This window comes from Cercospora beticola, chromosome 5 (assembly GCF_033473495.1).
Source record: "Cercospora beticola chromosome 5, complete sequence".
Lineage (NCBI taxonomy): Eukaryota > Fungi > Ascomycota > Dothideomycetes > Mycosphaerellales > Mycosphaerellaceae > Cercospora > Cercospora beticola.
In genome coordinates, this window is record NC_088939.1 from 2164718 (window position 1) to 2177648 (window position 12931).

The 12931-nt window shown below is 53.0% G+C and overlaps 4 protein-coding genes across 4 annotated transcripts; 1 reads left to right on the forward strand and 3 right to left on the reverse strand.

The window, feature by feature from the left end:
* Positions 1–1262: 1262 nt before the first annotated feature.
* RHO25_008104 (uncharacterized protein) lies at positions 1263–1745 on the forward strand (the record flags this gene model as incomplete). Its single annotated transcript, XM_065603028.1, has 1 exon — positions 1263–1745. The coding sequence occupies one exon, from the start codon at positions 1263–1265 to the stop codon at positions 1743–1745; it is 483 nt and encodes a 160-aa protein (XP_065459100.1).
* A 1316-nt stretch (positions 1746–3061) lies between these two features.
* RHO25_008105 (uncharacterized protein) lies at positions 3062–3517 on the reverse strand (the record flags this gene model as incomplete). The annotated part of the gene is made up of 2 exons (XM_023600250.2): positions 3062–3161; positions 3234–3517. 2 exons carry the CDS (start codon positions 3515–3517, stop codon positions 3062–3064), a joined length of 384 nt encoding a protein of 127 aa, XP_023449041.1.
* A 654-nt stretch (positions 3518–4171) lies between these two features.
* On the reverse strand, positions 4172–6578 carry RHO25_008106 (uncharacterized protein; the record flags this gene model as incomplete). Its single annotated transcript, XM_023600251.2, has 2 exons — positions 4172–6415; positions 6471–6578. 2 exons carry the CDS (start codon positions 6576–6578, stop codon positions 4172–4174), a joined length of 2352 nt encoding a protein of 783 aa, XP_023449108.2.
* A 4085-nt stretch (positions 6579–10663) lies between these two features.
* Positions 10664–12442, reverse strand: RHO25_008107 (uncharacterized protein; the record flags this gene model as incomplete). The annotated part of the gene is made up of 1 exon (XM_023600252.2): positions 10664–12442. One exon carries the CDS (start codon positions 12440–12442, stop codon positions 10664–10666), a length of 1779 nt encoding a protein of 592 aa, XP_023449603.1.
* Positions 12443–12931: the final 489 nt, after the last annotated feature.

Consider the following 12931-nt stretch of genomic DNA (forward strand, 5'->3'; position numbering starts at 1 on the left):
GGGTAGAAGCTTGGTCAGCGCATGAGTCAGCCTTGGTGTTCCTGTGCAAGGACCGCCATCCGAAGCATCGGCACTGGCAGCCAACATGCTCTACAGTAAAGAAGTGCAGATGTAGAACGTGGTTGGTATTTCTGGATCGAGACAGAAGGACTTCGGCCAATCAGACAAATGGTTCGGATATTCAGGCGGCTGAGAGCAGATGTCCACAGTAGTATGAAACTATGAGACAACAGTCTTCGCGACCGGTCGTGATGTCAGTCTTCATCTAAGAACTTGCCTCATCTCCCGAAGCAATTGCCTTTTGCCATCTCTTTCACGAATCTTGTGTTCAAGGATATCCTGGTTCCAGTGCAGAGGGACTAAGCCCCGCCTGCGCAACCACAACGTCCCACCGCTTTTACCCATGAGCTGCGACCCGCGACCCAGGAGCCTGGGCCTTCCAGCGACACTTCACTCTTTCCGCTCCCACGTCTTCCTGGCTTCATCAGTTTTATTCGCAAATACCACACTGGCTATCAAGACATGGAGTTGGCGTCGACCTCAATATGCCGTCCTCCTGAAATAGCAGCAGCAGCGTGCTGCTGTCTTCTCATTCGATGACAAATCTGGAGCGGATCTGGACCTCGGGGCTGAGAGCTCTGCTTCTGGAAAGAGGCGTCTGGCGTAGCCTCGTAGGATGGAGATACTTTGGCGCACGCATTCGCGTGATGTGGTCGGCGCACAGCAGACGGGCTTGGATGTTCGCAATATACGATCGCAAATGGCCACTCATGCCGCATACGCTATGCACAGCACTGCAAGAATGTCTCATTTCCTGTTCCACGATGCTGAAAGACATTTCACAGTGTAATAATCGAATGTCTCAATGAGCTGATGCAAGGCTGAGCTGGCAAGGCTGACAATTTAGACTTTCGAGGAATCAATCTTGCGCCTCCACGAACACCATTATGCAGGTCTTAGTGCTGTCTACGACATGCAGGCTGGCTTATGGCAGCTTTTCTATTGGGGAGCTATATCTTGCCCGGGGTGGGGTGGCATGATAGGATTGCGGTGAGTGGGTGACTACTTGTATGGTGCTCTGGCCGCCACTTTGCAGGGCATGCATCTTGTACTGAAGCGTAGCCCATCGCCCGCAAGTTGATCTACGAGCAGGACTGAATCGAGAAGATCTAAATACGACGACCTTTCAACGCCAATATCACCTTGACCTCACGTTCAGCGAAGCCAGAATCAAGATCCGAGCAAGAAACCCCGCCGAAAGGATGCGATCCCCACTGTACAAAGCAGCAGCACTGCTAACATTCATCTTCGCCACTCCAATTGCAGCCGACTTCTTCGTCTCCAATACATCCGTCTGCATGGGCGCTTTCCCACTCAAACGCTGCGCTCGCGGCCCCAAAGTCCTCTCCAACGTATCCAACACAACCAAAGAGGCTCCCTTCACCTGCTCGCATCTGATCCACGCCGAAGACAACAACTACATCCACAACGGAACTATGGCGCCTTTCACTGGCGATCTTTTTGTGAGCTCTGCCGCGGGGATTTGTGGATCTGGACAGCTGGATTTTGTCAAAGTTGGGAATGACGGAGGCTACACGGTGAACGATAAGGATGGAGCGCATGTCGGGGATTGTGTTCCTGAGAAGAATATTACGAATCCGGAGTGGGAAACGAGATGTAATCAGTGGGTGGGAATGTTGTTTTTTGCTACTGCTTTCAAGTGTACGAGCAGTGTTTGTGGGTGAGGCCGCCCCCGAGGACTGCTTCCGTTGGACGATTTGCGTGTGCTTGGGGCGTTTCTCTATGCCTAATGGCTCGCAACCTGGAACTGGCGCAGAGAGTGGTGGTAGACGGCACCTGCTTCCGCTGGATGATTCGCAAGCGTTCGGGGCGTTTCTTCAGACCTAATGGCTCGCAACCTGGACTTGACGCAGAGAGCGGTGGTCGACAGCAGCTGCTTCTGGTGGGTGGTTCGTCCGCGCTCGGGGAATTTCTGTATGCTCAGTGGCTCCCAACTGGCGCATCCAACAGAGAAGGCTATCAAACAGCACTTGTTTCCGTTTGACTTTTCTCGCGCAGTCCAGGCATCTCTGTATGCTCAGTGGCTCGCAGCCTAGGATTCCCGCAGAGAGTGGTTGCAGAGAACACCTGCTTCCGTTGGACGATTCGCATGCGCTCGAGGCAATTCTTTATGCCGAATGGCTCACGATCGGAACGCTCTACAGAGAAAGCTGTTGAACAGGCCCTGCTTCCACTGATTGATTCTCGTGCAGTCAGGATATCTCTGCATGCCTAATGACTTGCAATCTGGAATTCCAATAGAGAAAGGTGTCAAGCAGATCCTCCTTCCGCTAGATGAATATGATGCGCTTGGCACATTTCCGTATACCCAGTGGCTCGCAGCTTGACTTTTTACTGGAGAATGGAGGCAGCATCGCATGCTTCCATTCTGTGGCACCGCGGCGATTCTGGAGCGTTAGGATATTCAATGGCTCGAATGTTGAACTGTCTGCGGAATGGAATCAGATTGTAACACTTGCTTCTCACAAAGGTTGCCTCGATGCTGGCGAACGATTGTACATGCAATGGCTTAGGGGTGGAACACTGCTGAGAAGCTGTCAGTTGGCAACGCCTGCTCCACATATTGGAAGATCTATTGCTGAGAAGCGGTTGGAGATCCAGTGGCATTCAGCTTGCTTGTTTTGTTGAGAATGAGAGTGTGATCGAGATCGACACAATGGCTGTCGCAGACTCCGATACTCCCACTGAAAGATTTCTCCTGGCGAGGCGTTCATGGGCACCTGGGATGCAGTCAAGATGCCAGAGCATCTGTAAGTGTGTCACTGCATCATTACGCTCTCCAGTCAACGACACGACTCTCTCTGTGACCGAGACTCAAATCGTTGGGCTCGGATTTTCAGCGTCAGCAGGAGAAACGAGAAGAAGGGGGATTTGTCTCGATATCACAGAGAAAAAGCGATCCGCTTGCATTTGAACTTTTGTGGCCGTAGCCGATAGACGCTCCGCAGAAACAAACAACCAGCAAAAAGCAACACCAAAATCACGCCGTGGTGGCGTACAGCTCGTCCATCTTCTCCGCCAATCTGTCGCGCTCCGTCCACGACAGGCCGCTTGGAGTTCCGGCGCCGTGGATCAGCCACCTAAATCAGAGAAACACACATTGTCAGCCTAATGTCCTTTACCAATTGATCGAATCGAATCGATTTACTTACTTCTCCAGCGTGAAGCGGAACCACATGTCTTCCTCCGCTCCGCAGAGCTTCCTCCTCCACAAGGTGTCCCGAAGGACCTTGGCCATCTTCAGGGCGCCGCGGCCCTGGTAGATCCAGGCGCTCCACTCGATGATGTCGCGCAGGTCTTCGTATTCGATGTTGGGGCCGGGGAGGAGTTGGTAGGATCCTGCGACGGTGCGCATGGTGTGGATCAACTGTTCGCCTTCGCTGACGTTTAAGCCGACGAAAGGGTCGGTCGCGTTGCCGTAGAGAAGAAAGGCCATGTCGACGGTGGAAGTGGTTATGGTGGTGGTGATGGGTTGGCGGTAGTGGTGTCGACGACGACGATGATGGCGAGGAGAGTGGTGTGGTACGCGCTGGTCGTGCCTTGGTGTATTGTGGTTGGGATGGTCGTGCCTTGGTGTGTTATGAGATGGCGTGACGGGCGAAGACTGAAATGGTGGTTGTGTCGTCGTGCGGGCAAAGACTAGATGGTGGTATTGTCGTCGTGCGGGCAAAGACTGAAGTGGTGGTTGTGTTGTGAGATGGCGCGACGGGCAAAGACTGGAATGATGGTCGTGTCGTCGTTGTGCAGTGGGAGACGGTCAAGGACAGAAGAGTTGCGAGGTGTTTGTGCAACGACGGAAATGCTGCAGCTGCTGAGCAAACGCGCGAGTATCTTCACTTCAGCCAGGGAAACTCGAGTTCCTGCCTCAATCCATCATCGGTCCTCCGCGAATGCTATACATGGGCAAGCGATACTGTAATTCAGGGCGCGCAGGTTAATCATGAAGACTAGCTTTGTCACGATCTACTTCACATAGCACTTGCTCCTCTATGAGAAGGCGCGTCGAGGTTGGCTGGAAGTCAACGTACCGAGATCGTCACAACGCAGCCGCAGCGACTTGCGAATGGATACAGTCTCTACATATCTGATGCTACTTCTCGAGCAGCAGGTCCGCAGCAGCATAGATGCGCGCCGCAATGATGCCCACCCATTTCTGCAAGTTCTTCTCATCGTGATCCTCCAAAGATTCCACGAGTCCCGGGAACGTAGCCCCTGCATACCCAGTCCATCTGCCGGGCGCGAACACCACATGCTTGAACCAACTCCTCTGGTCCAACCCACCAGCATGCAAGAATTGACGGTCCAAGAACTTGTACTTCTTGTTCGTCTTCTTGACCGCTTGATAGATGGCCTTCTTTCTCTTGTCTGAGATCGTCGCATCGCTCAAGTGTTCCTCCAGGCGCGTAGCGGAAGCGTCGAACTCGACGGATGCGTCGTGAAAGTATGACGCAGCTTCGTCGAGTTGCTTGAAAGCATCCTTGACCGTCGACAAGTCCCACTGCTGCTCCTCCGCAACCTTCTTCACGCTGTCGAGGTACTTTTGCACTCCAGTGGCGTAATCCGTAGCATTGAACTGCACGATTGGCTCTTCAACAAGCTTCGCTGCGAGCAAGCTGATGATCTTCGCGATCGTGATATGATACTTGAAGCCAGGATCCCCATAATTGTCCATCCAATAGAAGCTGTCGTAGTTGCTGTGATAGTGGTAGACGGCATCATTCGGACCATTTCCGAAACCAATGTCAATGGAAGAGATGCCTGCAAAGTCTTGGAATGCCGTGAAGTCGCTACCGGAGCCCATAGTGGAGATATGGCCATTCCAAGTATCGCGAACAGTCGTGCCTTTGACAGTCTGGTTTGGCGACTGCACTTGACTCGTCACTTCGTAGATGGCCTTGTTGAGCACAGGCGCCGCGGAGGCCTTAAAGTTGGGTCCCTGAGCACCAACATCGACATTGATGTATGCAACAGTGCTTGCCGACAGCCATGGCAAATATTCTTCGACCCACTCAGTAGAGCCGATCAAGCCATACTCCTCGCCATCCCATGACGCGAACACGATCGTTCGATGTGGTCTCCAGCCAGCCTCGAGGGCTTTGCCAAAGGACCGGATGACCTCGTTTAGAGCAGCAGAGCCAGAGTTGGGATCACCTGCGCCGCCAGCAATCCAGGCGTCTCGGTGGTTACCAATCACAACGACTTCATCTGAGACGGTACCATTGATGACACCAATGGCATTCCACAGGGGAGTCGTCACGTAATCTTGCCTGTTGACCAAGTTGATCGTGAGCGACTCCGGTGAGGGACCAATGTTGTAGTCGACACCTTTGTAGCCAAGACCACCTCCTTGCCAGTACTTTGAGAAAGAAGAGGCTTTGGGTCCATGTCCATTGAGTGCCTTCAATATCGGCAGCGCCTCCTTGTACGAAACTGGGATCGATGGAATGTCCGGGATGTGACCTTCGACAGACTGGCGAGGCACACCAGGCTTTGAGGGATAACCGATCGTAGTTGGGTCTCCAGGCGCGAAAGACAGGTATTGGACACTGCCTCGCTGTACGCTGCTCGGGTTCCTGGCGGGACCTTCGGGATAAGTCTTGTAGCCATTCTCTTCTGTGATTTCGCCATCGTCACCAGGGTCACTGTACATAACGACGCCGATTGCACCCAGCTGTGAAGCACGAGCTACCTTGAGGCCTCTGAAATTGCGGCCGTACTTCGCGATGATAATCTTGCCTTTCAGATCGATGCCAGCATTGACAAGATCTTCATAGTCATCCCACGTGCCGTAATTGGCAAATACGAATTGTCCTGTCACGTCGCCATCCGCTGAGTAACCGTGGAAGACCGGCACTCTGTCCGTGAGGTTTGTGGTTGGATCTTCATCGAGAACATCTTCCTCCAGGGTAGCCTCGAATGCGACCTCGCCGTCTTTCAGTAGCGCCAATCTATGGTCCAGCGGGTAGTTGATGTAGACATCGTAAGAGACGACCTCTGCATGATCAACTCCAAACTGCTTCCACAGGTCTTTGGTCCACTGTGCCTGGCTTTCGTTCTTCCCTGCCAGATGTGGCCCCGCAGTGTAGTATTGGCTCCATTCTCTTGCCTTCTTTGCGTCCGGTGTTTCAAGCAGCACCTTCTTCAACTCTTTATAGCCAAGGCCATGCGACTGAGGCCACGCTGGATGCGGAAGTTCGGCGGTCGCGAAGTGCTCGGGTTGTGTTCGAGGCTTGCCAGTGAGTATGTCTCCGTTGCCCGTGACAGCGATGGCGAGGAACACGAGCGCGGCTAGGAGGATTACGGAGCTGATGACCGTGGTACAGATACGCCGCACCTGTTGGTTGCATTCAGCCAAGGTTCTGGTTATCTCTCGATGCTTCTGAACTTACCCTAGCATGGGGATAGCGATTCCTCTCTTCAGCTACTGGTACCGTCTGGATGAGCGGCGTACGTTCGCCCGCCATCATGGACCGCTTCTCTAGGTCGCGCTCCGCCATGGTCAGTATAGGTTTGCAGTGGCTGATAGAAAGACTCACCCTCGGTTCAATATATCCTCTTGCTGGCCGAAGCACGGCCAACGATTGCGCTATAGCTTGGCCGAAGCTATTGCGCATCTTCGCCATACCAAGCGGCCATGACGATTGCGAAGCTTCCTTGACGCCAGCGCGAAGCTCTAGTTAGCGGCTTCCCTCTTTCAGACAAGACCGTGGCAGGGTATCCACATTTGCGCCAAGCGCATCTGACTTCCTCCCTTCTTTTCGAATGTGAAACTGGTTCCCATACAATGTGCTTTCAGCTCATCACCTTCTATCATGGCTTTCGTAGAGGTCATGTTGTTCTCGAAGACCCTCGTACCGTCCGATCCTGGTTGAGAAGATGCCCACGTTCTCGATAGCATAGCCGTCGTGGAAATGCGACTGGATAGAGGTGCAAATTATGGACGTCCCCGCAACGAATGGGCCGAAGATACAGACTTCCAAGGAATTTTATTCGATGGAGCATAGCATGGAAAATGAAGTCGCTGCCCTAGCTCTCCCGCACGGTCCCGAAGCTAGCAGTATGCGTAGTGTCTTCCGCACTAGGAACGATCGAGAGGCACCTGTCAGCAGGCGTGTTCACCTTTAGCTAAGAGATTATCGGCTTGTACATTGTATCTGCGACCAGAATTCTGAGCTACCCGATGACTGGACCTATCATTTCCACAACGACCCAAAGATGTGCCTCTGCGTTCAGCGTCTCTGCTCTTTCACGGCCGCTTCACCATCTCTTGCCCGATTCCTACCAAACCAACTCGTTCAGAGGGCGATCTATGCTCGAGGCAAGATCTAATGTGGCTTACTGGACGCTGCGTGTTGGCTTCGATTCTAGGCGCGATCGAGTTCACCTTCATTCGAGTGGAGGCAACGTGCCTGTCGCGGTTTCTGATGCCTTTTCAGCCGAAGCGGGCGGAAGATGGTGATCGGGGTCAGGTCAGGCACTGTGTCAAGTCAGCATTATTGCGAAATTTGATCTGCTCTCGCCTACGAAGGGCTGGGCTCGGCGATGGAGCAGACATGGGTCGCATTTAGAAGGGACGAAGTCGGGTCCACTGGAAGGCGAATGCTCCTGTCCAGTCGATCCTGGTAGACGATTCGGTTGATACTAGGACATGGAGACGCGTTATAAAGCTCAGCCCCGAGCGAGTTGTCAGACGAGCCAGATTGTCATCACCGCACCCCACTTAAGTCACGCAGCATCCGCTCTTCTTCCAACGATACTGCCAGTGCGCCTTTTTGCTATCGGGGACAATGGATTATGGGGTCATCGGTGACAGCCATGTCCAAGTCGCTCACGGTCGTTTGTTTCTCGGGGAAGTCGCGATAGTGGCAGAAGACCTTCGCTCATGCTGGATTGTGGACGCGTTCTCGCGAAAGCTCGAGCTGTGGCTCAGGTTGGGGTATGCGCATGCGGTGTCATGGCTTAGTGTTCTTTTCGAGAGCTCGTCGGCGTGAAGGAGAAGTTGCTGCGCTCAGTCCCCTGGTCTTTGTGTGGATTGCCGGCGCACGTTGTCCGCAAGGGCGGCGGAGGGTTTTCATCGATCGCGGGACTGATGTCGCCTTTCTCATGGAATCGCGAGCTGCCGCTCAAGTCTGCATACACGTACGTGCTGCCACTGTCCAGTGTTTTATCGTCAGAGAAGTTGCTGCGCTCAGTTCGCAGATTTCCGTGTGGTTTGCCAGCCCATGTCGTTCGCGATAGCGGCGGAGCGCTTTTCTCGATCGGTGGGCTGATATCGCCTGCTTCGTGGGATCGCGAGCTGCCATTGAGGTCCGCATGCGCGTAGGCGGTTCCACTGTTCAGTGTGTTGTCGTCGGAGAGGCTCTCAGTGCAGGGGAGAAGTTGCTGCGCTCAAACCTGTGGTTCTGGTGGTGTTCTCCAGCGTGGCCGAGGACTTTCCACCGATCGATGGACTGTCATCCTGTTTCCACGGAATGTCGAGCTGCATTTCAAGTCGGGGTTTGCGCACGCGGTGCCATTGTCTAGCGCTGCGTTAGAGAGATGGAAAGAGTGTTTGCCAGCACATGTTTGCGATCCGGTGGTGGATTCTCATCAATCAATGCACTGATGCCGCCTTTCTCACGGATTTACGAGTTGCAGTGCAGGACAGAGTCTGCGCATGCAGTGCCATTGCCCAATGCACTGTCAGAGAGACTGCTGGCGCAAAACAGAAGTTGCTGCGTTGGATGTGATGGTCTTGGTAGTGTTGTGGTCATGAAGTTTGAACGATCAGTACCACACCACCTCCGTAACTCCGACCCTCAGCGTCAACAGCCAGCTCCAAAGGCAGATCACAAGGCAAAAAGACGAGCATATCGAACCAAACACTTTCCAGCACCGTGGCATAGAGCAAAAAAATCGTCGCGGTCCACATATGAATCTTGGTCCGGGAAGCAAAAAAGATGAACTCGGTGTTCTATGTGACAAGGGAGGGGCGCCTTGTTTGATATGATAGGTCTGTTGGATGTTAACGACTGCACCAGCACTGCTTTCTCGAAGGCAGGGCGCGGCAACCCATCTCCGGTACTCGCATTGGTTGCTGCTAGGTATCTGGGATATATAAATCTCAAACCGGAATCTGGGCTACTTAGGCATATTTTGAAAGCCAGGTCTGCTCAATTCATCTACTGGGCGTGACTGCAGCCCGTACCATTTCCCAGGGCGCTTAACAGCAAGCAGAGGTCTAAGTCACGGCGCTGAAGGTTCTACATGCACCGCAGCATTGCGCAATGGTCACCGTAAAGGGCCAATACCTTTCAATGGAAGATATCTTGACGAAGTACAGCACCCCTGACAACATCGCAATGTGTGACCGGCTTGTATGGTACCTAGGTAAGCCCAGCGAAGCACGCCTCTCTGCTCTCGACAGCAGCCCTTGTCGGATTTGATTCCCTCCTCGCACATCGCCGTCACCACAATCAGCCCTCGAACGGCTAGAAGTCGCGCGTCCAAATCGCCATGCACGCTGCTTTGGTTCTGCCTGTAAGGCTGTACACAACGAGAGCACCCTCTCGCTTGTATCAACACTCGCTTCACGCAGCGCTCGCCTCCGTGTCTTTCCACGGTGAAGAAGACATGGCCAGAGACAACCCACCAGAAACGCTTACCCAATGCGAATTGCTGTCATGCCTCAGCAAATGGCGACCGCGCACCAACCTCGCCGCACTGGCACAGCAACTCCCCAGAGCGGGCACGAATCCACTGGGCAATTCGACGTCCATCCTGATCTCCAGACCACCATCACTTCCGGTCCATACGCAAACACGATAGGGCAACCTGACCGAATGCCGCTGTCAAGATGTCCTGCGACAAGCGATCACGCAGTCGCTGGCTGCCGCTGGAATAAGAGGAGGATTTGCCGAAACACACATGAGAAGAAGAGCTTTGCGTCACTCGCAAGGATGACCTCAAGGGGGTTGTTGATATGGGAAGGCTGGACAGCTCTCCTGATCTCGAGAGCTGCATCGTACATTCTGTGGAACATATTGCTGCCGTTTGTTTCCTCAAAACACGTTCGTTGTAAGGTGGGCAGCCCCGATATGGAGTCGTCGGATTTCATGATATTCTCTTCCTCGATCTGCATTCCATTCCCTGACGTTTCAGAATTCCGTTGTGGAGTGACAGCAACGCTAACCTTCGTGATACTGCGTAGAATTGATTCACTTGAGGAATGTCTCCAACATCCCCCTTGCTACTTGATCACCAAGTCTTATACGTAAGGAGTTCGCGAGCTCTGACATGTCGGGCACGAGGTCAGCATTGTCGAAGCTAGCCGATCGTAAGTCTCTGCGATGAGATGCCCGAAGAACATCCACGCGTATGTTATTCGAACGCAGAAGGTGGGGGAAGATTAGGGCTCTGTGATCCGACGAGGCAGGCCGAGGGCAGTCTTTAGTCGCATGCATACATTCAATTGACTTCGATGTTTCGATAAGAGACCAGAAATTCAGAGAAGCATAACGTTGACTGATTTTTGATCATTGAGCCCATTCGCTCTGCAGCTTCATACTCAAACTTCAACATCTGTTTCTACCATCCCATCAGATCAATTATGCACTCCTCCTCCAACATTCGCCGTTCCCCTCCCCAATCCACTCTTATACCTCTCCAGCGCCCTCGCCCTGGCCTTCGCATGCTCCACACAAGGCTCCGGATACCCATTCTTCTTCGCCTCCTTCGCCGCGCCCCTCGCATAAGGCTCATGCACCGCCTTACCCTTGATACCCCTCAACTCAGGCACCCACTTCCTAATATACTCCCCCTCCGGATCAAACTTCTCACTCTGCAACAGCGGATTGAAAATCCGAAAATAAGGCTGTGGATCCACACCTGTCGAAGCACTAAACCCCCACCCACCATTATTACTCGCAAAATCCCCATCAATCAGAGTCTCCATGAAATATTTCTCCCCTTGTCGCCAGTCGAGTAGAAGATCTTTGGCGAGGAACGAAGCGACGATCATGCGGCAGCGGTTATGCATCCAGCTCATCTCTTTGCATTGACGCATTGCAGCGTCGACGATGGGGAAACCCGTCATGCCAGAGGTCCATTTCTCGAAGAGAGCGTCGTCGTATTCCCATTCTACGTCGGAGTATTCGTATTTGAAGGGTTTGGACATGCAAATGTAAGGCCAGTGAGCGAGGACGTGTTTGTAGAAGTCACGCCAGGCGAGTTCGGAGATCCAGGTTTTGATGCCTTCGTTGCCGAGATCGAGTTTGGGGGTGCTGTTTGCTGTGCGGGCGGCGCGGACGGCGGTGCGAACGGAGAGTGTGCCGGCGGAGAAGTGTACGGAGAGGTTGGAGGTCGATTGTGCGGCGGGGAGGTTTCGTTCGTCTTGATATGCGGTGACTTTTTGTTTGATGAAGCGACCTAGACGTTCGTGTGCTTCGTGTTCGCCAGGCGGGTAGAGTGATGCCAGACGTTTCCTGTCTCCTTCTGCGAGGGCCTTGTTTGCTGGCGCAGACGGGATCTCGCACTCGAAAAGCTCCTTGAACTTCTCCCTTGCGCTTGGGTCATTCGCCACCGGTGGCTCGCTCTCCCTTAGCAAATACGGGTGCTCGTGTACATGTTTCACCCAAGCTCGATACCACGGCGAATAAACACTATACTGCTTCCCGGCTCCCGTCTTCAATGCTCCAGGCGGAACGACCACATCATCGTGTAAGCACTCCACACTCACTCCCTTCTCCAGACCCTTCTTCACCAACTTCGCCTCCCTCCTCAGCTCGTCAACCTCGTATTCCATGTTGCAAAACAAATGCTTCGCGGCCCATGCCTCACACTTCTCCAATACAAGCTCTACCACATCCTTCCTCTTCTCGACAGTCTCCACAAACAAAGGAATATCCTTCTCTGCCAAATCCTGCTTCAACACCTCCAAGTTCCTGAGATCAAAATCCACGCGTGCCCGACTCGTCAAATGCGCCTGATAATCTTCGGGCGAAACAATAAACATGCAGATCAGATGGATGCCATGCTTCTTTGCAAGTTTACTCGCTGCTTCCAGAGAGCGGTTATCCGATTGTCGGAGATCTCGCTTGAACCAGTGGACGACGGATGAGCCAGGTGGAATCTTCTCGCGGGCGGATTTTGTAGATGAAAGGGCAGTGTTGAGGACTTCAATGGGACGCGGAATCTCGTTGTTGTTATATTGTGCGCAACGTTCGTTGCTCATTTCGGGTGGGTAGAAGTCACGTTGGATGATGCCATGTTTCTCGGCGAGCGGCATACCATCTTCTTGATTTTCGCTTTTCAATTTCTTCTTACTTGGAGAAGGACCTGTCGGACGCACAGGCGATGTCGCTCTGCGTTTGATGGAAGGCATTCTCGTAGCAGCGTAAGATCTTCTCGCAGGGTGAAAAGCAATTGCTGTTCGTCGACCGAGTATGGCCGCTTGGAGTGATTTTGTCGCGATTTTCATTCACTTTCCCAAGAATTTGTCGATCCACGCGGTCATCGCGTGCAAATGTTGCACAGGAGAACAAATGTCGCGACAAAGAAGTCTAGATCATTGTTTCGGCGCAGAGGACTGGAAGACGTCAGCGATGGCCCGAGCTCCTGGAAACGAGATCGTGGATCGTGGTTCCTGCAGATCGGATCCATTGCCACGCATCGGGCCCGATCTTGACGGTATTAGCGTCAAAATCACGAACAGCTATTTCATGTAAAGAAGGACAGGACCAAACATTCATTTGTACAGACTGTTGCTAATACTGCATGACCATTGTGACATCGAATCTGTCAAGCACGGCACAAAGCAGGTGCTAATTCTGCACTGCGAAGCATTTTCGACTAAGGACTCAAGGCCGTACAG